Source organism: Molothrus aeneus, chromosome 20 (genome assembly GCF_037042795.1).
Source record: "Molothrus aeneus isolate 106 chromosome 20, BPBGC_Maene_1.0, whole genome shotgun sequence".
NCBI classification, from domain to species: Eukaryota; Metazoa; Chordata; class Aves; order Passeriformes; family Icteridae; genus Molothrus; species Molothrus aeneus.
This window is the reverse complement of record NC_089665.1, coordinates 6911900-6937967: the sequence shown is the minus strand read 5'-3', so window position 1 is coordinate 6937967 and position 26068 is coordinate 6911900. Positions and strand designations below refer to the sequence as shown.

Here is a 26068-nt window from a genome sequence, read left to right as displayed (position 1 = left end):
CGGGCCAGGTGTGGGCTCTGTCCCCACCTCACCTGGGGGGCTGACCCCCATGGCGGGGGGTTCGCAGGAGGGGACACCCCGTTCTCCTCCAGCAGACAGGGTTTGCCCTGAGCCCCTGGCAGCAGCGTGGAGGGGCCGCTTTCCTTGCTTGCCCGTTCCTCCCCCTTCCCGCGGAGCCGGGCGGTGCTGGCGGCCGGGGGCGGGCCGGGGGCGGTGATGGCGATGCCCCTCCCGGTGCGGCGGCGCGCAGCGGGGCCGGGGCCGCTCACACCGGCGGCGGCGGCGGCGGGGCCATGAAGGTGAAGAAGAGCGGCGGGGCCGGGGCGGCGGCGGCGCCCAGGACCGAGGAGGAGCTGGGCCGAAAGGCGCTCATCGGGCCCGACGATGTGCTGGGGCTGCAGCGGGTCACCAGCGGTGCGTGCCGCGGATGGCGCGGGGGGAGGATGGGGACCGCGTCCCCGTGGCGAAAAAGGGCAGCCGGTTCTCCTCTCTAAACCGGGGGGAAAAGAGGAGCCGTTCGCCCTTTTAAGGGGGCTAACCCAGAGGGAAAAGGGGAAGCGGTGCCCCCCTTCCCGGGGGACAAGAAGTGGGGATGCAGAAGGACAGGGGACAGAGCCCGCAGCGGGATGTGCCACCCCGGGGGCTGGGGAACAGCGGGAGAGCAGGGGTTCTCCCTTCTTTTCTTGAGTGCAGCCCCCCAACTCTGCTCAAAGGTCGGTGTTGGGATGCTTGTCGCTGCTCACCCCATTCCCTATGTCTGCTCCCACCCTGTGCCCACGGCAATGGGACGGGCTGGATCCCTGGCCACAGCATGGGGGGACTTCAGAGCAGCCCCCCAACCCATTTCCCCCCTCTCCAGTGTAGCATCCGAGGTCTTGAGGGCATCTTGGAGGCGGTGGGTGGGAGTGTGTGCCTGGAGGGGCTGTTGTGCTTGGCAGAAGAGCTCGGGACAGCAGCACACAGGGCTGGGGAAAGGCCAGGACGGGGGGAATGGCTTCACACTGATAGAGAGCAGGTTTAGATTAGATATTAGGGAGAAATTCCTCCCTGTGAGAGTGGTGGGGCCCTGGCATAGAGAAGCTGCTCTATCCCTGGAAGTGCTCAAGATGAGCTTGGATGGGGCTTGGAGCAGCCTGGGCTGGTGGGAGGTGTCCCTGCCCCTGGCAGAGGGTTGGAACCAGATGGTCTTTAAGGTCCCTTTCCATCCCAAACCATTCCATGGTACTGCCTCAGGCCAGCAATGCCCAGGGACAATCTGCCCTGGTGTCCCCAAAAGTCCTTTTTCCATCTCCTAGGGACCTTTGGGTTGTCTCTCTGGGCTGTCAGGGCTGAGGGGTTGCCTGGGGGTCTAGCTGTGCTCCCTGTGCCTCTCAGTGCTCTGCCCTCCAAGCCAGCTCAGTGTCACAGGCCGGGGCTGTGACGAGCCCTGGAGAGGAAGGATGCGGCTGTGGGTGCTGCTGCGTGCAGGCAGCCCCGTGGGGCTGCTGTGTGAGCAGGAAGGGAGGAGGACAGCCCGCCAGGGACTCGTGTCAGCCCTCAGGAAGGGCTCACAGAGGCTCCTCGGAGAGGGGCTGCTGTTGCTGGGGACCTTTGGGTCGCCTTCTGCGAGCTCTGCTGGTGCAGCTGCGTGATTCACTCCCCAGAAATCCCCTGCCTGTAGCAGGGAGAGCACGCAGCAGGCACTGGAGCATCCTGCCAGCATCCTCAGTTGGATGGTGAATCCCAGCCATGGCTGTGTGAAGCTCTGTGTGCTCACTTCATGGCAGCCTCCGTGTCCCTGCCCTCGCCAGGGCTGTCTGCAGGGGACAGGGCCACCCTACAACCTTGCTGTCACCTCGTGTGGCATCAGTGGGGATGGATGGTGCAAGCTCCTGCCTTCCCAGGGAGCAGGGATTGCTAAGCTGGTGAGCCAGGCTTGGAGCAGAGCTGGTTGTTGTCTGCCTCTTCATCCCTGGGTCAGAGTGCTCTGGAGCACAGGGAGGATGTGAAATGCATGAAAATGTTGTGTTCCCCTCCTGCTGAGACTTGCTGGTACCAGGGTCAGAGCCAGGCACTGTGATGATGGCCCAGGCTTACCTTGGGAAGTGCTTCCTGTCCTGCTGGATGTGTGGGAGCCAGGAAATGTCCCCCACACCTGAAACCCTCGGTGAGTTTGGGGATACAGATAAACAGTGCACCCATGTTGAGCATATTGTATCTTATCACCCAGGAACACTTTGCAACTCCCCTTCTCAAGCTCAGTTTTGATCCTGGTGGGTTTAACAGACAGCAAAGAATATTTTTCAGATTTTTAACACCTAATGATTATTTGGGGCATTTTATGGCCTTTGCTCATTTCTACACCCTTAAAAACAGATGGCCAGAAATAGCAATGTGAAACTGTTCCACTCTTCTGCTTCAGGTAGGGGAGGAGGAAGGACCAGGCTGTGGGAGAGAAGTTCACAGCTGCCCCAGCCTTTTGGACGTGCTGGGTGTCAGGGCAGACACCACACCCTGTTGCAGCAATTCTGTCTTTGACAGGTTGAAATTGAAGGAGGAGTTGGTGGTGGGGCTGCAGCAGAAATGTCCTGGTGCCCTGGCTGCCCTTTGTTGTTCCAGAGAGAGGATAATCCATCTTTATCCAAACTCATGGGCCAGTAGCACTTCAGCTCACACATGGAACTGTGTCCTGCCTGGGACCCAGGGAGGGCTGGCTGTGTTTTAGGGTTGCTTCATCAACCAAAGCCCAGCAGGGCTTGGTACCACAGGCAAAGTGTGTTTTAGGAATGCTCACACCAGGAGCTGGCTCTGTTTCTGAGCAGCCTTCCAGGTCTCCAGGGAGAGGTGGAATTCTGGCTGTAGCACAGAATGGTTTGGGCTGGAAGGGACCTTAAAAACCACCTTGTTCCAAGTGCCTCACCAAGAACAGGAACACAGGAACCTTCCACTAGATGAGGTTGCTCCAAGCCTCACCCAACCTTTCCTTGAACACTTCCAGGGATGGGGCAGCCACAGCTTCTCTGCCCAACCCCTGGCAGTGCCTCAGCAGCCTGACAGGGAAGAATTCCTCCCTAATCATCCTTCCATCAGGCAGCACAGCTGGACTTTGCTCTCCCAGTGGGTGCAGCTGACCCAGTGTGAGCTGGCTGGGCTGGGAGGGTGGCGAGGCAGGATGTGGCTCTGTGGGCAGCCACAGGAGCCAGCTGGGCTCTGCTCTTAATGTGCTTCTAATAAGCTTAACTGGGGAGTTGTGTGAACTGCCCTGCACATTCTGTGTCCTCCCAGTGTTAAATTCCTCATCAGCTTTGTGCCCACAACGTTTCTGGGCACGCTGGGTCCAGCCTGGTGGATCTGGGATGCTGCTCTGGGATATCTGGGCCTCCTGGCCAGGCTGGTTCTGGCTCTGCTCCAGCTGGATCAGGTGTAAGGCTGGAGAACCATTTCCTCTGCAATTAGTGAGATTTGTCACTCGCTCACACAACTGTGGTTGGGAAAAGCGGAAAAAGCTCATGACGTGATTAATTTAAGATTAGCAAAGGAGTGGGGCAGAGCTCAGTTCAAATTGCAATTAATTACTGAGGCAGCCAGAGCATCAGAGGAGTCAGATGTGTAACAAAAGACAAGCTCCAGCCTCTGAGGCTGCCCTGCTTATCACTTACACACTTTGCCTGGAATACCAGATCAAATCTTACATTTTAAATTTTATTCTAATGCTGATTTTATTTTAGGAAACCAAGGGGTTAAATAATTGATTACATGTGTGGAAACAGTTTCAAAACAAACCCTAAAAATAAGGAGCACACACGTAATCATTTCTGAAAGTAATCTCTTCCTTGAGCTGTCACTTGGGATTTCTCTGAGACTTCTCTAGGCAGCTTTAGCTAAAGGCCAGCTTGGCACAGGGCTGCCTCAGTGGGTTAGGCAGGCCAGACTCTTCTTGAGGGACTTCCATAACAGTTTCCTGCAGTCAATTAAAGAAAAAAAACCCAAATAAACCATTTCCCTCCCCTCTGCCTCAGCAGTTCAAGTTGTGTAACACTAAACCTTCCAGGATCCATGTTGAAATCACTTTCCAAATCCATGGGGTTTTGATAGGCAAGGAGAGGCAAGGAGAGAGGGAGGCACTAACAGGAATGTGAGGCAGATGTGCACAAATCCATCTTCAAAGCTGCTCCTGGACCATGACTTCCCTCCCCAGTTAATGGGGAGAATGTATTTTATTAGGAGCTCTGAGGAGCTGTGGATGTCTGCAAGGTTAATAAATCCCTGCTCTGCCCTGTCCAGGGCTGTGATGTGTGGCTGTGTTTTGATGTGCTGACCTCTTGTTGCAGAGCTGTGCCAAGCTGCTCTCCCCACAACCCTTCCCTCAGCATCTCACCCAGGCTGTGAGCTTTTCCAGGGCCCTGTGTTTCCCAAAGTCTCACAGCATAATGGGAGCTGTTAGGATTCCCAGGGGCAGCACACACAGTGTGTGTGTGGTGTGTGATTCCTCCTTCTCCCAGGGTTGTGGGTTTGAGCCATCCCTGGTGGAAGTGGCAAAGGTTAGAGGAAAGCTGAGGGAGTCGGCCTGAGGGTCTGGGCAGAGCTTGGCTTTGGCTCAGCCCAAAAATAGCTGATTTAGTTGGTGTTGTGCACGTGGTTTCAGACTTTGAATGCAATCAGCATGAAAAGGGGGCAGGAGAAAGTGTTTGGGTGCCTTGGAAATGGGGGAAGAGCAGCTCCATCCACAGGCTGCAGGGCTGTGATCAAATTAATTGTGAGAGGGTGAAGTCTGGAAAGCTCTAGCTAAAATTAAAAAAAAAGAAAAAAAAGAAAAAAGAGATGAGCAGGCTGCCACAAAAATCAGAGCCTGGTGAGCTGTGCGGTAGGACTTGGCAACTGAGGGGCTCTGGGGACCTTGGGAAGTGCCTCAGCCTGGAGCCTCCTGCCCTAAATCCCTCTGCTTCCTTGACAGTAAATGTGCTGCTGTGGAAAAACCCCTGTGGGATCCTTCTGGTGCAGGATTTTCCCTCTGGGGCACTGCAGCAGCCTAATTCCAGTGCTAGGTCAGAGGGCAGCTGCTCCCTCCCTGTGCAATCCCCTGCTCTCTGGTTCTCCAAACCCCATGGTTTGGGTTGGAAGGATTTATTTTACAGGAGCAGATCCCATTTCCTGGCTGGCTTGGTGTCACAGGGCCTGAACTGCTGAGGCAGAGGGCAGGGAAATGGTTTATTTTTTCCTTTAACTGAACCCAGGCTGTCTGGGCAGGTGTATCAATAGCACCTGAAGCCTGCCCTGCCTTGCCCTCAGGTCCTGCTCCGTGTCCTGCGTCACTGCTCGGCCTCTTCGTGGGGTCTGGGCTATTTTTGCTTCCTCCTGAGACTCTTCAATCTGATAATCTCCTAATCTCCAGCTCCTGGCAATTCCTCTGCAGTTGTCTTGGCTTTACACCTGGCTTATGTCTTGGGAGTTGGCTTCAAAATAGCTCCTGACCTTGTTGGTTAATGCATGTTAGGAAATAGGCCTGCATAACTACAGGAGCCTTCTCATCCATTCCCTAAATTGTTGTTGTTGTCTGTGTTGGGGAGAGAAATTCCCGTTACAAGTCACTGCTGTTGCCTCAGTCTCTTGTACAGCATCCTCCTGATTTACACCCATTTCCAGGACCAAATTTTCAGTTCTTTCTTACCCTGGGTGCACTCTGCTTTCCTTAGTGGGCTCTTAAGGCCTTAAAATAGCAGCTGCCCCATCTGAGATTAGACTCTGATGAGCACAGAAATATCCCTGGTGTCTGTGAGAGGGGACACGTGCTTCCTCCTGATTGCAGAGATGGAGAAGGGATCTTGAAAAGGAGCACAACAAAGAGTGTGAATCCTATTGCCCATGAGCTTGTGATAAAATGGGCCTGATGGGGTGGTTGCAAAGGAAATTTGGAAATACAGGATCAAATTTTAGCTTTCTGTCATGAGGAGCAAACCTCATCTCATGTATTTAAATGACAGGGAGAGGTCCAGAGGACAAAGTGCCTTTGTTTGCTTTCCTGTGTTATTTAGCTCTGCATTATCCCTCACCTTTTGTGCTCCTCTGTAGCACCAGCTGCTAAAACACACACTTAGAGTTCTGCACCAGGGTTCAGGATGTGCCAGTGTTCACAGGCAGTGCCTGCTGGTATTGCTCTGCTGGTTTATTTTGTAATTTTGGTTGGGTTTGGGAGCACAGGAGGGTTTCCTGGATAAAAACTGTCTCTTTCCTGGATTAGGCAGTGGAGGTACCACCTCAGAACTGTACCAGGGGAAGGAGCACTTGCTTATTCTGAGAGCAAAGCTAGAGGCCACTGAACTGTTTGGGATCACTTTGGAATCACTGTTTCCTACAAAGGGAATTGGAGAATTTGTGAAGGAACTAATTGAGCCAGATTCAGGAAGCCAATCACCTCTGCTGCTTCCTCAGACCACCACAGTGGTGTTGGTTGTGATCCAAACTCTTCACAACTGTGATAGGTCTTAAGACAGAAATTGTCTCTAAAAGTGGGCAGTTGCAGATCTTTGGGCATGATCCAGAGGTTATGGGAGAGGAGCTGGAGAGGCACCATCAGGAATGGTGATGTGTGAGTGAGAAGTGGCTGCTAGTACCAGGTGAATTGTTTCCAGGAAGGGTTTGGGGATGGAGGTCTGGGATATGGCAATTCCCTGGGCTTTAGGAAAGGGTAGGGAGTACTCCTCTTTTGTCACCTTTTTTTTACACTACTAAATGTGGGTTCTTAAGGATAAAAACCAATCTGATGGGTTTTCCATGGCAGTGCTGCTGTGTCCATGCCTTCATCCCTAAATCAGGTGAGTACTGAAGGCTCAGGGACACACCATGATGGTTCAGTTATTAACAGGGAAGCAGCACAACCTGCTTCAGGGGAAGTGGAAGAAACAAGAAAATATTGCATCCTGAGAGATCAACCCACCATTGTTAGTTTCTCTGCAACAATCCCCTCCATGGAGGTTTGATCTTCTCATTCCCAGCTGAAATAACCAGGGCTGCTGCCTCCCTTCCCCAAATCCTGGCGATGCTGAATTAGGATAAGGGAGGCAGATGAGACATTTCAGTGAGTCACGGAAGTGTGGGCAACTGGGCCCTACAGTAATTTAAAAATAAGTGTGTATGGGATGAGATTAGCAAATCTGACAGTGCTCAGCTAAGCAGAAGGATCTGCCAATTGCAAGCAGCCCATTCCCAATAAGACCTTCCAGTGCAGCCTCAGGCTCCTGTTACGTGTGGGGGAAAAAATCAGCACGTGGCTACTTTGATTGATTTTTGAACAGGAACAGCAGAAACAAATGTAGTACAGACTGAGAGGAATGTATATGTAATACAGACTGAGAGGAATATATATATTCCTCTGGTTTTTTGTTTTTTTTTTTTCTTTCTAGGAGACTGGGCACTGCCAGAGGAGGAAAAAACCCACTTGATTGCAGTATTCTGGCAGCTGATCTTCCCGGATGGCATCCAGTTGTATATTGGCATGCTGATTTAAAAAAAACCCAGTAACCCAACCCAAAAAAAGGGTTTAAAATATTGTCAGGGCAAAAAGAGTTGAAAAATAACAGTGTAGGGGTGCAGGCATCAATGAGCAGGAGCCTGGTGGGGATTCTACCCGGGGTTTACTCCTCTTTGGAGGCTCTGCTTGGCTCTGCTCTGCTCCAGATGAGTCATGGACACTGTTACTGCAGCAACGCTGCTGCCAAGGAGGGGGATAAAGCTGTTGCCATGGTGCTGGATGGGCAGGAATTCTGCAGGAGTAGAAACACTTAATAATTAACTTGCAGACAAACGCGGCTTCAGATTTGCCAGCGTGCTCCAGGGAAGGTGTCCTGGGCTCCTGGGTGACTGCTGCCTGTTGCCAACAGCCTTCCCAGGGAACAGCCAGTGGCCATGGGCCCAGGGAGGGGAAGCTGGGCTGTGGGAAGCTGTGCCTGCTTCCATCAGTTGGTGTTCTGCATGCTGGTGCTCGGAGCGGGGAAGTTGTGGGACGGCTTAGGAATTGGGGTGGCTGATGTGCCAGAGCTCAAAATCACAGTGTAATTGCAGGACATCTCCCTGAGGAATGCTAAACATCAGGGCCTAAGGCGAGGGATGGGTTTAAATTCCTGTCCTGTCATCGTGGCTACTGTTAAAGACACAAAAGGAAGATTTTTGTGCAGTTCTTGGGATATTTGACCTAACACAGCCTTGTGGGTTTTTTTGTGGTAGTAAAAAAGGCAAGGTTTTAGCTTGTTCTTCCTGGCAGTTTGGGTGCTGGTGTCAGTTTTCCTTGTGCTGTGTTGATAGGGAAGGGAAAATCCCTGCCAAATGCCAGGGATGCTTTGAGCACTGTCCTCTGCCTGAACACCCATTTATAGAAATTGTAGAAACTCTGAGTGTTTTGGCTTAAGAAGGACCTTAAAGATCATCCACTTCCATCCCCTCTGCCATGCAGGGACACCTCCCACTAGACCAGGTTGCTCCAAGCCCCATCCAGCCTGGCCTTGAGCACTTCCAGGGATGGGGCATCTACAAATTCCAAATTCTCTGGTATTCCTTTGAGTATTTACCATATGGGGTTGTTGGAGCGCAATAAAACTGGCCAGGGAGAACAGGCCATTTAACACCTCTGTTCCTTGTACTGAGCTTATTTGGACAGTTCTCCAAGTTATGGAGATTTGGAAGGAATAAAAGGCTTCTAGGAAAATGCTGGTGCCAGGTGTTTATGCCCAGGAGCTCAGAAGTCTTTCACAGTGGTCTTGGATTTCTTAGACCTGTGCTGAAGTTGGGTAGGCATGGGCAGGTCTGAGCTCTGAGCACATGTAACTTGTTTTTATGTATTCAGGCACTGAGCCTCAGGTGGATGGATTTGTTGGAGTTTCAGAAATAGGAAAGCAGACAGAAATAAGTGATTAGCTCAGATTAACAGCAGGAATTAGGAGCTGAGAAAGTGTTTTGAATTAGAATGTTAAAGTTTTATTTTCACCTTGGAACCTCCAGAACCAGTCTCCTACATCAATCAAATGCGCTGTTGTTTGAAAGCTGACCTGGCTTGTCTACACAGAACATTTCTTTAGATCTGTCAGGGTAAAGTGAGTTATTGGAGCTGCATTCAATCTGTGCTGTATGTGCTCCTTCCCCAGGGAGGAGGATGATTCCTATGCCAGGAGCTGGCTCAGGGCACAGCAAGGCTGAAGGCCAAAACTGTGGGGATTTTAGTAGTGGAATCCTCATCCCTGGAAGTGTTCAAAAGGCCTGTGGATGTGGCACTTGGGACATGGTTTAGTGGTGAGCACAGCAGTGCAGGGTGAAAAGTTGGACTTGATGACCTTAGGGGGCTTTTCCAACCTTAACAACTCTGTGATTCCATCTTTGACTTTCTCTCTAAGATACTCACAGCAGGGAAGGGCTCTGCTCCCTGTTTTCCTGACACAGGGAAAGGCTTCAACATCATTTTCAGTGCTGAGGGAAACAAGCCCTGGTGTGGTGAGAAGAGGCCACCCTTTGTCTGCAGAGGGCTGGAGCGGGGAGGTGGCACAGGGGAGGACACTCCTGTTCCAGTTAAGTGCAGTCAGCTTAGCTCCCAAAGCTGCTTAGCCCTCGCATTCTGCCACAGGGCGGTTTTTAAAACAGGCAAAGCCTCTTAACCCTGGAAAGGCTGGGATTTGATGGAGGTGCTGACTAGTCTGGGAGCAAATGGATGCAGGAGTTGCTGGCACAGAGTTGGAAAAAGGTGATGACCTCTGTGTGCTGGGGGAGAGCATTCTTTCCCCTGTCCTGTCTGAGCAGGGCAGTTTGAGCCTCCAGAACTGAGACTGTCTTCAGAGGCATCAGTTTTGAATTAAAACAGGCAGTAGTGGAGATGCATTTGGGCTGCTCTTGCTGCTGGTGTGGCCTCCAGAGAGCAGCCAGAAATTCCTGGTGTTTCAGGGCAGCCCTCATTTAAATTTGCTTCCCCCTGCAGATTATTTGTGCACTCCTGAGGAAAATGTTTACAAGATAGACTTCACCAGGTTCAAAATCCGGGACATGGAATCTGGCACAGTCTTGTTTGAAATCACCAAGCCAGCAGCTTCAGGTGAGTGCACACACAAAATAAGGTTTCCATGAGCAAATGCTTTCTTTTGCCTTTCCCCACTCCTTTAACTCCATACATTTCCCAAAAGTAACAGAGTCTGTCCACTGCAGGAGGGCTGGAGCCCCATCTTGCAGCAGGAATGTTTTTCAGGTGTCTCTTTGTACTAACAGGGTGAGCAGAGCTGGCTGCTGCTGTGCTCTTCCTGTTGCCATCTGTGATGGGAAGGGACAGATGGATGTTGTAAACAGGAGCAGAGGAGGAGGAGGAGATCACTGGGTGTTTTTTTCTTGGCTGTTATTCAGCTTGTGCCCCCTGCACATAGTTTAGCTGTTAGTTTAACATCTCTCACTGAGGAGTCAGGAAAATGGTATTTCCAAAGGGGAGAAACTGCCAACAGGCAAATGAAACAAACTGAACATTTGCCTTTTTTTTTTTTTTTGGTTTGAATAATTTTTAGGTGTTACTTGTAAGCATCCAAGTGTTGCCTGTTGCCAGTGGTGATAAAAACCCAGGGCAGCTGTTCTTTTCCTGGCCAAGCACTTTTAGCCCTTCCCCACCTCCCTGCAGGTGAGAAGAAATTATCTGTAGCTTATAGGTAGCAAACCAAGCATGCTAAGGGGAAATGGCCTGTCCAGAGTCACTCTGCAGTCCTGATGTGAGGAATAGAAATCCAGAAGATAAGAAATTACTCCAACCAAAGGGCCATCTCTCAGCATTCCACCTCTGAGTGACCAAGGGCGGACACCTCAGGACAGGAGGAGGGGAGAGCTCAGCACCAGAGCCATTCCCTGGCTTAGGTGGCTCAAGAACACCACCACAGGTATTTCCCCTGAGTTTGTGTTTCTCAGACAGCTCTGACAGAGCTTTCCTTGGGCTTTTGCAGAGCGGGAGCACAATGACAGGAAGGACGTGGACCCCAACGCCGGACGCTTCGTGCGCTATCAGTTCACGCCGGCCTTCCTCAGGCTGCGGCAAGTGGGAGCCACGTGAGTAACCCCCCTCCTCCTTGGCCTGGCACAGAAAACAGCTGAAATCTCGGGGAAAAAAACCCCTCTTTTCCATGTTCATCCTGCCAGGAAGGTGATTGAACAGGGGGCTTTTTCATTTATTATGAGGCTCTCCAAATCTCTGTCGCTTTAGGTTTAGTCACGGCTAGGTCTGGTGCTGAAGGGATTGATGGTAAAAGAGGCAAAATAAAGTGGGAAGGCTCTGGGGAGACCTTAAAGCACTGTCCAGTGTCTGAAGCGACTCCAAGAGAGCTGGAGAGGGACTTTTGCAAAGGATCTGGAGTGACAGGACAAGGGGGAATGGCTCCCCAGTGCCAGAGGGCAGGGATGGATGGGATATTGGGAAGGAATTGTTCCCTGTGGATGCTGAAGCCCTGGCACAGGCTGCTCAGAGAAGCTGTGGCTGTTCCATCCCTGGAGATGCCCAAGGCCAGGTTGGATGGAGCTTGGAGCAACCTGGGGTAGAGGAAGGGGTCCCTGCCCATGGCAGCTTTAAGGTGTTTATCTAATACTGTAGTGTGTCCCTGTAGAGTGCTTTAAGTAAAAGAGGAAACAATAATTTGATTAGTGCTGTTGCTTTATATTTTTGGCTTTTTTTTTTTTATCAGAGCTCTCTTCTGCCTTGCAGGAATACTGCAGATCTTATTGAAGCATGAAAGCTCACGTCAGTTTTACCCTTCTTTTTCAGGGTGGAATTCACAGTAGGGGACAAACCCATTAATAATTTCCGTATGATTGAGCGGCACTACTTCCGTGACCAGCTGCTGAAAAGTTTTGATTTTGAATTTGGCTTCTGCATCCCCAGCAGTAAAAATACTTGTGAGCACATCTATGAATTCCCCCAGCTCTCGGAGGATCTCAGTAAGTTCTTTGTTATAAACTTTCATGTCTGGGTTGTCACACCATGACGTTCATGGTGTTTTGGGGGAGCCCCTTCTTAAAAGCTGTCTCTAGAGAGTGGGTGGGGTGGAATAATTCATCCTTTTATATTTGTGTTAACACTGATTTTGTTTTCTAGTAGGATGTATCTCATCACACACCAGGCAGTTGCTTGGGTTTGTTGGTTTTTTTTTTAATTCATAAAAGAGAAGCTTTGGTATCAGGGGGAAAAAAGATAATTGTGTTATAAAACAAGCAAAAAATAAGATTAAAAAGACATCCAATAAATGGATAACTTAAATGTTATGATCTGTTTTAATGTTTGATGTGCTATATTGTGAGCTTGAGAGGTTTTAGTATGAACATAACTTTTATTTCCTCTCCTCTCTCCCAAGACACAATAGCACAAGCACTAAATCTCTGTGATTTTCCTCTTTACAACCCCTAATTCTGTGTGTCAGCACTAATATTGCAGTCTGTGGAAAATACAGTGAGGCCCTGCTGTCAGGCCAGAACAAATTTACTTTGAGTTTGCTGTTTTACCACTGTTTTTAAAAACAAAACAAAAAGAATCCCAACCTAAAATGTAATGGGTTCTTATTCTGAGGTCCCCTTTATATGGTGCCATAATATATTTGGATTATGAACATTCTTCATCCCTGAAATTGTTCAAAGAAAGTGTGGATGTGGCACAAGGGTTTAGTGAATTCAGGTTGGATTTTAAGGCCTCTGAGGGCTTTTCCAACATAAAACCTCCATAATTATGCTTGAATTATTTAAAAGATGCCAACAAGGGGTGGTTTGGGCAATTCCCATTTGGGTTTTGCTTTTCCACCTGATTTTGCAGCTGCTTGGGGGATGCTGAACAATGCTTGAGCCCAGCATTGGGGAGTGTTCCTGAAATCAGGGTCTCCTCTAGCCAGGTCTCATAAACTCTTGGAGATCTATTTCACACCCAAGGTACCTTAGAAGGTATAAAATCAGCAGGATGGCTTCTGTGGTAGTGTTGGAAACAAAAAAAAATTTAATAAAAGGCAAAATAACAAAACTCTTCACAGAGAAAAACTGATCCAGGTGCAAGAGGTCCTTGCCCCTGGTAAAACACTTCACAAAAAACATGAGTTTCTTTGTTCTCTTCTTTTTCTAGTAAATTGCTCAGGTGGAACTTTTAGGCTCCTGTCCAAGTTTGAGGTGAAGTCCCCCAGGTCCTGTGAGGTGTCTTCTCACCTGGTTGAGCAGAGAAACTTCTGGGCTCTTTTCCTTTTAGAGGAGACAAAGGACAGTTTTGTCGCTCCGTTAACAGGGAGCACATTCCTATATGTCCCTGTTAATTGGTTAATTGGGTTTTTTTTCCCCCCCTCACAGTTCGAGAGATGATCCTGCATCCCTACGAGACACAGTCGGACAGTTTCTACTTTGTAGACAACAAGCTGGTGATGCACAACAAGGCAGATTATTCATACAGTGGAGGACCTTGAGCCTGGGCTGGGTGGCCCCAGCCATGCTGGCCTCCCCTTCCCTCTGGAAGTCGTCAGGGATCCCAACAACTCCAGCTCCTGCAGTGTCACCTGGACAAGGATCCACCAACCAAGGACTCTTTGCCACAGTAGGAGTTTCATGACATCTCTTTTGAGCTTTGAAGCAGACCCAGTTCTTCAGAAGTTTTTAAGCTAAAAAATGATCTTTGGATACCACTTCCCTAAGTTCTTTTCAGTGTCTGCTTTGAAAATGGCCTTGTGGGACCTGAGGGGTTTTTGCCCTAATTCTGTGAATTTATGTTCTTGCCCTCAAGTATCTTTTAGGATTGCTTCCCCAAAGAATGTAATCAGAGAAAACCATGGGTGTGGATGGATGTAAAGGCAGAGGTTTGGGTGGTTGTTTCTCTTTGTGGATGCTTCAAAGGCCAATTTAACTTGTCCAGCCTGTTGCAAATATCGAGCAAAACATCTCACAAAGGCAAGTTTCATCTTTAGAATGGCTCTCTCCATGCGTATTTCATCCTTTGGTTTCAATCCTTCTGTGTAATGTTCTGTTTAACCTTGGAAACACCAAAACCTGCAATGAAGAGCAATAGTTCAGTGACAGAGCTGTGTTAATTGGGTGTTTTTACATTTACATTCCTTTTACATTTCAGATGAAGGTAAAGTGGCATTGTGGGTCTATGAACCTCCATAAGCACATTCCACTGATTACAGTTTTTTGCAGAATAATCAGGAAAAACAGAAGGATTTTAGCTTTATTTAACATTCTTGCTATATTTAACATTCAGCCTTTTCATGCCACACATTTCCCATGTCTATTTTTTTCATCTCTGCTCGATACCAAGATAAGGACTTCAGCACTGCTTGTTACAGCAACATTTTAATTGTCTAGGGCAGCTGGGGAGTGTGGAATTTCCAATTTTCTATGTGTATCTGCATTTAAAGGAGGTTAAGACAGCGTTTCCCCTTTGTTAAAAACATTTCTCATCAGATAATACAGGTGAAGCTAAATCTAATAATCTAAAACTTTAACACACAGGAAAAAAAATAGCAAGAGTTCTCTCTTCTCTTCTGGAAGAAGTTTAACACCAATTTAGCCCAAGAAATAGCAACACCAGGAATAAACTAGTGTGGGGTGACCTGTTGTCATGAAACCCTTACTCTGAAGGTCAGTTCACTGATACTTAAAAAAAAAAAAAAAAAAGAAAAAACCAACAAAAATAAAAGACAGTTGCAGTCTGTAGATATTTCTATAAATACTTGATGTCTCCATGTCTAATTCTGTGAGTTGAAGTGGAACATTCTATGTTAGCCTCAGATAGGTGTAATAATTGTAATAATTTTTATAAAAATACCATTTCCAGTTGTGATGAGCATCTCTGTAGTCGCAGCCTGTGTCAGACAGGACAAACAATTCCAAGTGTAGCCTCAGGCCAGGGAGGTTTTTGTGCTCTTGTTGGGGTTGTGGTCACTTTTCAATGTGTCACCATTTGTATTTGGCTTTGCTTTTTTGACTGCTGAGAGAGGAGGCAGTTTTTTTTTTAAAAAAACCCAGTGATTTTAGGTTACAGCACAGTTTTTATTAAGCTTGGTAGCTACAAAAGTGTGTCAAGTTCACTGATTTTACACAAGTAGTAGCTTGTAGTAATTATTATCACAGTGAGACTTGTATTTATCACTATTTTTTGTCTCTAGTGTGTTAAATTATACAAGTAGTCTACAGCTGACTGATCAGTTTGAGAGATACAAAGGATTTCCTCATTATTTGTGCTGTACTTTGAGCTACTGACCATTAATTTTATAGCACAATAATTACTAAAGATGGAAATAGGTTCAAAAATGTTTTCATTCCTCCCCCAACTTCTTTCTTTTTTTTTTCATCAGAGCTGTTAAATCATATATCCAATCATATTCTGCAAGTTTTAGGTATTTCTGAGCTTTGTTTCAATTTGCAGGAGAAAAAAAATGCTAATTTAAAGACAAAATAGAGTGCATGTTAATAATTACCACCCTTTACAGGGTTTTTTGGGGGGTTATTTTTCACCTGCTGTTCATAACAGTCACTTCAGTGCATAAGATTTTTTAAAAGACTTTTAGGAATTGAATTTGCCCAGAATTGCCAGTCATCTATTTAATATGTCGTGATGAGATCAGTTGTACTTTGGGTCATTTGATGGAGTTTCCTCTGAAATAGTTATGTTCTGCTCCTTTTTTATGCTATCTCCTTCTAAGACTTACAAAAAAGAATAGTAATTCCATAAAAATATTACTGTAATCAAGGGAAATTTGAGTAGTGGACATGCCCCTTATAAAAGAACCAAGAGAAAGTCACTGTGTTCCCAGGAGTGCAGAGTGTGGATGGAATTTCTGACATTTTTCTAGTGTAGTTTTGAGGTTAAACACAAGAGGATGAATTATCATCTGCTCCTCTCTGAAATCTTTTATAATTCAGATTATATATGTAATAATTCCAGTCTCACAGAAAATTTACTGTGAATCATATGAGAGCTATTACATTGAGTGAGTTTGTTGCCTAAATATTATTAGAAATCTTTTTAAGGCAGAAATAAAGATTGGACATTTTCAATAAAATAAATTTCAACCAATTTTAGCTTTAGCATTTCAGTTAGGACAATTTTAGTCTTATTAAAAATCCCCAGAGTTTGTCACAAGCAGCAAATTCCGATTCCTAAACCAAGGCAAACAAAAGAACTTTCTGTGGGAAGTGCAATGAAGGTGCTTTTTTTCTGTGTCCCACTGGAGCAGTTATCACTGTTACCTCTCTGTTTCACTTGGGAATTATTTGTTAGCGTTTCCTCAAGGCCATCCACATCCACCATCTTTGCAAACGCGTGGGAATCACTGTCCAGGAGAGAGATTTTGTCCCTTTCCCACCTGCTCGTGCAGCAGCATCACGTGTGGTGTTGACATGAGGCACATAAACAGCACTAAAAGAATGTTTCTTCAAAAATTTTGGCTGTAGAGTTGCTGTTTTCATGCCACTTCTGTCCTTGCTTTGCTTAAAAACCACCTTCAAAACTGAGTGTTAAAGACCAAGCTTTGTGCAGCACCCAATAATTTCAACTTCCTTCTGAAAGGGAGCTGAGTTTGCAGCCCAGTTGTGAAACCCACATTTTTTCCCTTAAACTGGCAGCTGGTTCTTATTATAAACCAGTTGAGAATAAAGTCTTAGCAGCATTGTTCACAGAAGAATTTGTTAATCTTCTTGCCTAGCTATTATTTTGTATTTTAACATTCATCATTATTGGGTTTACTTTGGAAGTTCATTGCGAAATCACCAAATATTGGCTCTGGGAAAAAAAGGAATTGTTGTATTTTCTTCCTTGATCTCATTTTAAACATGACTTTAATTAGCACTACAGCTTTGTTTTAACAAGCCAGACTGGCAATTTGGGATCTGAATTTCTCAAAGTGAAAGAAAACATCCAAGAGCTAACCAAGATTATCTGCTAATAATGCCCTCTGTTTCCGGTCATAAAACAGGATTAAGTGTGTGCTTTACACAGTGACTTAATCTTGGAAAAAGAAACTAAGTCTCTCTGAGTGCTAATAGTGACATAATTTTTCTGAGAGACAGGGAAATTACAGCTCAACACATTCTTTCAGGGAAATTATAATTTGACATATTTTCTTCACTTTGTCAGTCTTGGATTCCTTTCATAGTCAGGGTTTTTAAGGAAAGCAGCAATACATTGGTGGTGAGCTGCATGCTCTAATAACTCACACTTCTGTGGCAGGGAGAGAACAATTTTTTTTTTATAATTAACACATCAGCTGTGGTTGAAAATTTAGAAACTTTGCTCTCAGTTCAGTGGCAAAAGCCAAAATTGTTTCTCTGAATTATCCGTTATGTGGTGACACTTCTGAAATAACTGCATGATCCACCCTTCCTGACTCAGAAGAGTTTATTTATTTATTTATTTTAATGTAGGAAGTCTCCCCAGGGTTGAAAACTATCTGCTGGGGTTTAGTTCTTGCTCATAATCTTTCTCTATGTCTTGTTTTTTGAGCAGGTCAGTAAGATGCTCTATTTTCCACCTCTGTCCTCTGAGTTTTATTCCAAAACCTTGTGTAGTGTCACAGTGGTGGCTGGCTGTGTGTGAAACATGCAGGCAACTTCCAAAATCTCTTCAATTTGAGAAAAAACTGTTGAAGTATATTGAGAATTATCCTACATATCAACCCATAAGAAATAAACCCCCAATCTTAAAGACAAAAGCTGCAGGGAACTTTTAGTTATGCAAAGATTGGGGCTATTTAAGGTAAGAAAATGCTAATACCCAACTGTCATATTTAGTAAGTATTATAAAAATGCTCTATTAATTATTCATAGCCTGGAAAAGGTGGTTAACAGCTCAGTTTTAATTAGATCTGGTTAGGAAGGGAACCATAGAAATCATTGCTGTCATTTGGGGCTGTGGGGCAGCAGCTGGAACTGTGTGTGGCACAAAATTTGGGCAGATTTGTCTGCCTTTTGGGGGGAAAGTGAGGGAAAGGAGGACAAGGACAGCAAAAAGCATCAAATTCAGCTATTTGGACCCAAGAGCTTCAAGGCCATGGTGAGTGACTCAGTTTTCTCCTGGGTCTGAGGCAGCTGGGAGGTCCTGCTCCTGGTTCTTCTCTCTACCCCCAGCCTAAACACTGCCTAAATTTATAGAGGATTTTTAATATTCATGTTAAATACCACTGAGAGTTCATATCATTTAATCCACATGGAAATTGCTGATTTATTTGAGGGCTGTGGTACTCGGGGTCTCACCTTGCAGCTCAGTTGTTCTCCCCATCACTGGTCAGTGGGTGAAATGGTGTTTGTGTGTCTGCAGCCCCCCAAAAACCCCCTGTGCTCCTGCCTGCTCTGGTGTCTGCTTGTATCTGAATACACCCAGCAAACCTGTTTGAATGTGACTTTTTTTTTTTTCTTGGCATAGAAACAGAATTGTCTGTATTAAAATGTATTTATAAAAAAAAAAATCTATTTTTTGCGGAAGGAAAGTAGGATTCTGGTTACTATACCACTGGGAAAACGTTAGGAGCCTTTTTACTGAGTTAATTTCTAATTCTTTGTACTTTGGTAATGATTTGTTTGCTAGGAGAACATCCACTGTGGCCCATCCTGTGGCAATGCAATGCACTGTCATGTAGAGAATCTGGTTTTCAGAAAACTGGGAGTCCTTTGTTTCCTTTTTGGGACAGGAGGGAACTGAGGAGATCACCAGGAATAGAAGGAACCTTGGCACAGAATCCGTTCTGTGGCTTTGGCTTCAGCCTGTTTGACTTTTTGCAGATTAAGCAGAGAGAGAGAGAAAAGATTGAGACTTCAGGATTAAAAAAAAAATAAAATTAGTTGCTACAATTTAGTCTTCCTGTAGGAGAAGGAGAGTCCTTAAATTAATTTATACAAGGTTTAAATAGGGACTGCACTTGCTTCAATTGGTTTAATATTGGCAGCTTAGTCATTGATGTGCATCCTAGGGAATATGCTTAACTTTTTCCATTACCTTGGGAAATGGTTCAAAAACATGTCACTTCCATTAGCAAGTGTTTCTTCTCCTGTAACAAATTGCAAAATGTGTAAAAAAAAAAAAAAAAGAAATAAATTATTGATCCTAGAAACGAGGGTGATTGTCTATTTTATTTAAATATTTCTGTGAAAAAAGCATTCAAACTTTCATTTCAGGTCTCTTCCATCAATATTCAAACTCCAGTTTTTGTGCAAATGTGTGTGAGCAGCTTCATTTTGTGGTGATTGGTGGAAAGACTCTGCAGTGGTTTGGGTAGTTCTGTGGGTAAAACCATCACATTAAAACTGTTCAACTGGGATTTAACTTTCAGATTGGGAAAATGTCTTGGGGTGTAATTAAAATAAATTGGTATCAATTACATTAATGGCACTTTGGAGTTGCACAGATCACAGCTGTGTATCAGGTTGTGATTTTAAAAAATTTGCAAGTTTGAAAACTCAATTTGAGAATTTGAAAAAATGAAAAATGAGAAAAATAAATTAGTTTCAAAGTACATTAACAGAACCTTGGAGTTCCCTGGATCACTCTTATGCACCAGGTTGTGCTTCTGAAGAATTTCTGGCTGCACTTTGGAGAATCAAGTTTTGAAATTCATGTGAAAATTGCTGTCTCTGCCTTATTGACTAAAACTGAACCAGCAGCTCGGGCTGAAGTGATTTTTACTGTGGTAATTCCATCTTGGTGGCTTTGATATTTTATTCAGAAATTCCTGGGAATACCTCTGTGTTTCTCTGGGAGCAGAACAACTCTAAGAAGAAGAGAAGTAGGATGGTTTTCTCAGAAAATATCTTCTATAACTCATTTTGATTCCACAGAATTCCTGGGGACTCCTCACTGCCACAATATCCTGGGGGACATCGTTGTGTGCTGGAATTTGAGTGAGGAATTTATTAATACAAGGGTTTCCCTTTTGGATTGTGACTTGGAATTCTTGCAAGGACTGGATGCTGATTCACAGAATACCTAAAAAAAATAACAAAAGACCAAAATCAAGGCTAATAACTAATAAAGCAGGTTAAACAGTCTCTCTGATTACCTGGACTTGCTTAGACATCTGAGATTGCAAAGAGCCTTAAAAGAAAAAAAAAAAAAATTCCCATGAAAACTCCACAGTGTTAAATGTCTGCCAAAATTACCCTGCATTACCAGTGCTCCCCCCACCTTGAGCTGGTTTGTCAGTCTCATTTATTAATAAATATGCCTGATCATTCTGGAGATGTTTTTTGCTTCTTGCTTCTCCTCAGATTCTTATTTCCTTTGGCATTTCTCAGCTGCTGAGTTATTGTGGCAAATCTTATGTGTTCAACCCGTGTTCTGTTTTATTTGTCATTGTTCAAGGGCATTCATCTATCTCTGACTTGCATTCCCTTAATGTTTTTCACTTGTAGGAAGAACACTTCTCAGTGATAAAGTACTCCAAATTTCCCAATTTTTCCCTCTAACACAATAGATCTTACTTTAAAAATAATTTTAGAGATTACTGAAATCTCTCATTGCATGCTAGGATAACCCAAAACCATTTATTCTCCCTATTTGAGCCCACAGAATAGAGCAATTCCTTTACAGAGATGATTTTTTTTTCCTTCATCAGTGCTGTACAAGAACTTGAAACAGGAGGTGAAATCATCCTGGATAATGTATTTTAATTAAAACTACAAAGAGAATTTAGGTAGGTAGAACGTAATTGCAGTTGGATGATTCCCAGCCCTTATTTTGAAAACTGACTTGGGACCTTATATAACAAAGGCCTGTTTTATTAAATAATAATTTAATTATTCTAGTGGGGGGCGTAAACCATGTTAATGAAGCTGCATATGAAAGCAATCTGTAGCAAGAAATAAAAACAGGCAGGGAATTTACAAACAGCAATAGACAAAACACATAATTAAATTTACTTTATGAAAGGGAGATAACACAGACAGGAGAGAAGAGTTCCAAACACCTTCAGTTCTTCCTTTCCTGTGGAATGAGAGGATAAATCCATGTGAGGAGAATAACAATTTGGATTAAATTAGATATGAGGAAGAAATTCTTCCCTGTGAGGGCGGTGAGTCCCTGGCAGAGGTTGCCCAGAGAACTACATGTGCCAGACCTGAAAGCTAAAAATATTTAGACTCTATTTTAGTAAAAAAACAACCCAAAAAACAACCAAACACCAAACCCAAAACTCCAACTCCAGCTTTGTTTTTCATGAGTTACGTGAAGGGCGCAGTGCACCAATGTTGTGCCCGTGTTACTCTGTTCACCGGCATTTGACTGGGGTTGAAAATCATGTTTTTATTTCCCAAATGCATTCCTTACCATCCTGATCTATAATTAAGTGTCTAATTAAACCTGCTGCCTGCTTTGATGTCTGCACAGGTTCCTAAATCAGGAGAGCAGAGGGTTCACTGTAACCCTTAAAATTCAAGTGTGCGCAGAGACCTGAGCACAAGTACAGAGGAACAACATTGCCCCAGACACACCAAGGCTCTTCAGCACTTAGATGTCAGATTTTAAAGATATTTCCCCACTGGAATTCATCAGCTGGCATTGCTCATCACCTAAATTTGAAATAACAGTGCAGAAATATTCCTTGCAGCTGACAAACACTGGGCTGTGCTTCCTGTGGCTATGTGGCAAGAGATGATTGGAGGAAACACAAGCACAAGTGTCACAACTCAGATAACTTTTAAGAGCTATTATTTCAGCCTATGCTTAAATTTCTGTAAGATATGTTAAGATGAGAAAGATCCTTTCCAGCCAAAGCAAAAATTTGCACTTTTTTATGCCTTTAACACCGATAAGTATTGCAGTTTTCTCCTAGATCTACTGGATATTTGGTAGAAAATATTTTTCTGTATGTTTTCTGTATATTTTAGGAGTTTTTTAAATTTTATGAAGTTATTCTAGGAGGAAAGGCAAGTATAGAGGGAAAGGCAAGTGAAATAAAAGCCTTAAGAGATCGTTCAGGCCTGGTGCCTCCAGCAGGCCTGAACACGCTGGGTTTATTCATCTACTTGAAATTAAATTCCAGCAGCTTCCTGGACAAGCAAGATCTTGAATTCTGTGCTTAAATAATGTGAATTCCCTTCTCCAGTGGTTTTTTGGGACAGATGTGCTTCTGCCTGGGCTCTCAGTGGGCTTTTTTTTCCCTCACCCACCCAGCCTGGGCTGCTGGAATGAATTTCCTGGTGCCGATGGCGTGAGTAAGGAATTAATTCATGTGACTAACGAGGGCCTTTGCTGCACAGCCAGGCCTAATTGGTTTTGTCAGGAATAAATCTTTAATGGTTTTTCTGTCCTCTCCTGTGCCCAGGTCACAGTTGGATCGATCCAGAGCAGGATTCTCCCATTCATCCAAGCAGCAAAATGGCTCCGGGGTGAATTTATTTATTGGGGCCTTTATGTGTCCAAAGGGCCTCCAAAAGGGCTGGGATGGGGATTTTGGGAAGTCAGAAAAAGGCAAATGGCTTCACACTGAGAGAGGAGAGGTTTAGATGGGATATGAGGGAGAAATTTTTGGCTGTGAGGGTGGTGAAGCACATGGAAGTCGTGGCTCGACGTCAATCTTGGAGCAACCTGGCCCAGAGGAAGGTGTTGGAACAAAATGGTCTTGAGTGTCCCTTCCCACCCAAACCATTCTGTGGTTTTATGATTAGAAAAAGACCTAAAAATCATCAGTTTCATACTTCAGTCAGCATTTATTATGATTATACCCAATACCTGGTATTTGTCATCAATGTGCTGCTTGAATATGAGCCCCTGGGTGAAATAAGTGCCATGTGCATTAATGACCTTCCCACTGCTGTAATTTTCAGTAATTTCAGTATTTTCCATGCAAACAAATATTCTTTGTGTGTGTTTATTTCTTTGAACTAAAAAAATAGCCCTTTTCTGCTTCTACACAGACTGCATTTAAATTCTGTTTTACGACAACTCCATCATTCACTATTTTAGTAGCTCTCAATTCAATTTTTGCTGTAACCACAGATGGAAAATGCTCTTTTAAAGTTTCCATTTATGTCATTGCAGGGAGGGAATGCACAGTGAACCAGAGAGTTAATCTTCTATCACTGAGGGTTTTGTGTTTGTTTGTGTGAGACTGGAAATAAATTAGGAGGTCAGGAAAAACTCATGTAAAAGTGTTTGCTGGTTTTGATATTCAATAGCCTAAACACAAACATTTACACACAAATCTGGAAGCCTGAAGTACAAAAATGGAGCAGCAGCCCTGGTAAACTACATTCTGGAATCCAAATATTTATTCCAGCAGTTTAAATTTGTTTGAAAGTGCCAGTAAGTCAGTTGCACTTCCAAAGCTTTGTGTACAATAAAGCTGATGTGATATTCAGTGTTTTATCTGTTCCATAATTCCAGTTAATCACTGCTGGGTTTAAATAGCTCAGTGCTGTGCCAGGGCTTTGAAAGATTGTGCAGAGAGAATTCTCCTCAGATCAGTTCCTATATCAACAAAAGCAAGTGAATGTTCAGGGGTGATGCTTTTATACCAAGAACATGCAAATATGGGAGGCAGAAGTCTTGTAATAATTTGGCCCCATGAGAAGAGAAAAGAGCTTCAAAACATAGTTCCAATATAAATGGTTATTTGAATGTTTTGAAGTTTAAATGAAACCTGCAATAAAAAAAAGGTTAAGGTAATAAATCCTAAACTTTAGAGTGCAAATTTTTCCTAATCATATGTTGGAGAGGGCAGCTGTGAGCACTTTCTTCTGTTTGGTAATAAGATATTTTTATGGTAATTACACTTAAGGTTATTTTTTTTCCTAGACAGGTTTGCATAATCTCTTTGGAAGAGGCTGATTAAGCAGACAGCATTAGCCTTGGAGTGGGAAAACTTCATTCTTTCCTTTCTTTCTCCCCCTTTTTTTCAGAGTCCTGCTTAAAATGGAATTTAATGCTAATGTATCTGAAATAGATTTGCACTGTGTGCAAAATACTGATTTTGTGGTAGGTACAAAATAAGGTGTCACCAGCTCTAAGGAAATGTTTATGTGCTATCAGTATGTCAAGTTATTTCAAAAGTCAAAAATAAGGATTGCACAAGCTGAGGGTTATTCTTGTATATAAACTTTTATAAAAGTAGTTAAATAAACATAATTTCAAACTTTTTTTAGTAATTGTTCTGGAATTGTAATTTATAATATAACTCTTTCCTCATGAACCCATATTTCAATGAGTTGGTTTTGTGTCTACCAGAATCACTAATGCTAAACTGAAGCAAGAGAATAAAATTTCAGATGTAGGAGCCTGAAGTGGAGCAGGAAAGGAAACCCAAACCCAGACAATTTATATTAGCTAATAACTTGCAGTAGTGTTTGTTTGTTTATCTTAATCAGAGCTCTTTTTAATAAAAGTTATTATAGGACTTTTCTTATAACTTCTGTGAAATGTCCAACCATTAATTTAATTCCATTAAATATGGAATGCATTGGAGAAAATACTTTTAGGTGCTTTGAATAAAGAACTTCATAAAGGGAGCACAAACCTCTGGTGTGGATACAAGAAACTCCAGAAAGCACAAGAAAAAACATGTTAAAGTGGTTTTTTTTCCCCTTTTGTTCTTTATGTCTGATCATTCTTCAAAGACTCATTACCAAAAAAAAAAAAAGTATAGAATAAAGTCTGACAGTTTGATTTCTTCTCTATTTCTTCCTCCTCCTCCAGCTTCTGATCATGTGTGTGGTCACAAGCATGGAATATATTGGTGCCCCTGAGGGAATGGCTGGGCCTGAGGTCACAGAGGACACAAGTGACACACAGGAATTAACAGATCATGGATGGGTTGTTGTGCCCATAAATTATAAATCTTTGACCCAGAAAAAGCAGTTTTGCTTTTCTCGCTTTCAAATCTGTGAATTTGGAGTTTCGCAGATATTTAACTCAGCTTGATGATGTTGTCCAGATTCCTGCTGTCAGTTTTGATGGATTTTTTTCACATGCCATGGGTTTGCTTTAATCATAAATATTTTATTACATTTCTGTTGTTTTTTTAGAGCAATGAGCCATCCCACTGCACTTCCCCTGGTGTGTTTTCATGCCTTTTTTTTGGTCTCCTTCTACCAAATATAAAACACTGGCAATGCTGCTCATTCTGTCAGGAATATCTTACAAAAGCCTGTGGTGTTCTGGCCATGGCGTGGTTCACTGTGTGTCACTCAGGAGGGGAATTTGTAAGGAATTTAGAAAGGATTTAACAAGAATTTGGTGCAAATAGTGTTTGAAAGTCATGGAGAACTGAGCATCTCACTCCCTTGGAGTGCTGAAAATGTTTCAGAAAATCCATGTGCCAACTCTCTGCTGTTTGCAGAGAAAAGCTTTGAAAAGGAGAGTTTTATCTGGAAATTCCTTGAGGATGGGGGTGTGCAGAATTCCCCCTGGAACTGAAGAGGCTGAAATGAATTTGAGGGGTTGGGAGGGTCTGGACACCTGGTCCTGCCCAGCACTGGGAGTCCTGGCCCAAGACTGGGATCTGCTGTTGAAGTCAGAGCTCACAAACACACAGAGCTGAGGGAACCCACCCCTCCCCTGAGCTAGACCTCTTTCTATATTCTTAGAGAACAATATTTACCAATTATTATTTTTGGCTTAAGAGTGATGGTGACATATTTTTAAGGCATCAGAGTAGCTGTGTGTTCAAGAGCCACAGGAATACAAAAACAGTGCCTGAGTACAGGGCAGGGGCTGCTTTGGTTTTGCTTTTCCTCAAGGCATGTCTGTATTATCATATGTATTTATTTGACTGAAATGTGAATTTTTTTTAAAAAAGGCACTTAAGGTAATAATATCCTTCTAATAATATCTACTCTAAATACTGTGTATTTAGTTGTAAGTTGGTGACTCTTAAATTGCACTGAATATATATAAATATATGTATTTATACTGTGTTTTTAATATATATTTAGTGTTTTATATATATATGCATGCACACTGTTTATAAATAGTATTTTGTATGTACATATAATGTTATATGTACATATAATTTCCTGTTCATATACAGTGTTTTATATACACATGCTGTGTTTATATACATTGTAAACATATCACACACATTTATATTTATATTTATATTTATATTTATATTTATATTTATATTTATATTTATATTTA

General features: G+C 43.9%; 1 protein-coding gene across 1 annotated transcript; it reads left to right on the top strand.

Annotated features, from left to right (window-relative positions):
* Window positions 1-264: 264 nt before the first annotated feature.
* UNC119 (unc-119 lipid binding chaperone) lies at window positions 265-20173 on the top strand. The gene is made up of 5 exons (XM_066563243.1): window positions 265-414; window positions 9935-10048; window positions 10932-11034; window positions 11744-11916; window positions 13300-20173. The coding sequence occupies exons 1-5, from the start codon at window positions 294-296 to the stop codon at window positions 13410-13412; spliced, it is 624 nt and encodes a 207-aa protein (XP_066419340.1). The 5' UTR covers window positions 265-293; the 3' UTR covers window positions 13413-20173.
* Window positions 20174-26068: the final 5895 nt, after the last annotated feature.

Coding starts and splice junctions, on each gene's coding strand:
- UNC119 (XM_066563243.1), top strand. CDS start 294: ATGAAGGTGAAGAAGAGCGGCGGGGCCGGGGCGGCGGCGGCGCCCAGG. Junction 415..9,934: donor GCTGCAGCGGGTCACCAGCG/GTGCGTGCCGCG, acceptor TTCCCCCTGCAG/ATTATTTGTGCACTCCTGAG. Junction 11,917..13,299: donor CCAGCTCTCGGAGGATCTCA/GTAAGTTCTTTG, acceptor CCCCCCTCACAG/TTCGAGAGATGATCCTGCAT.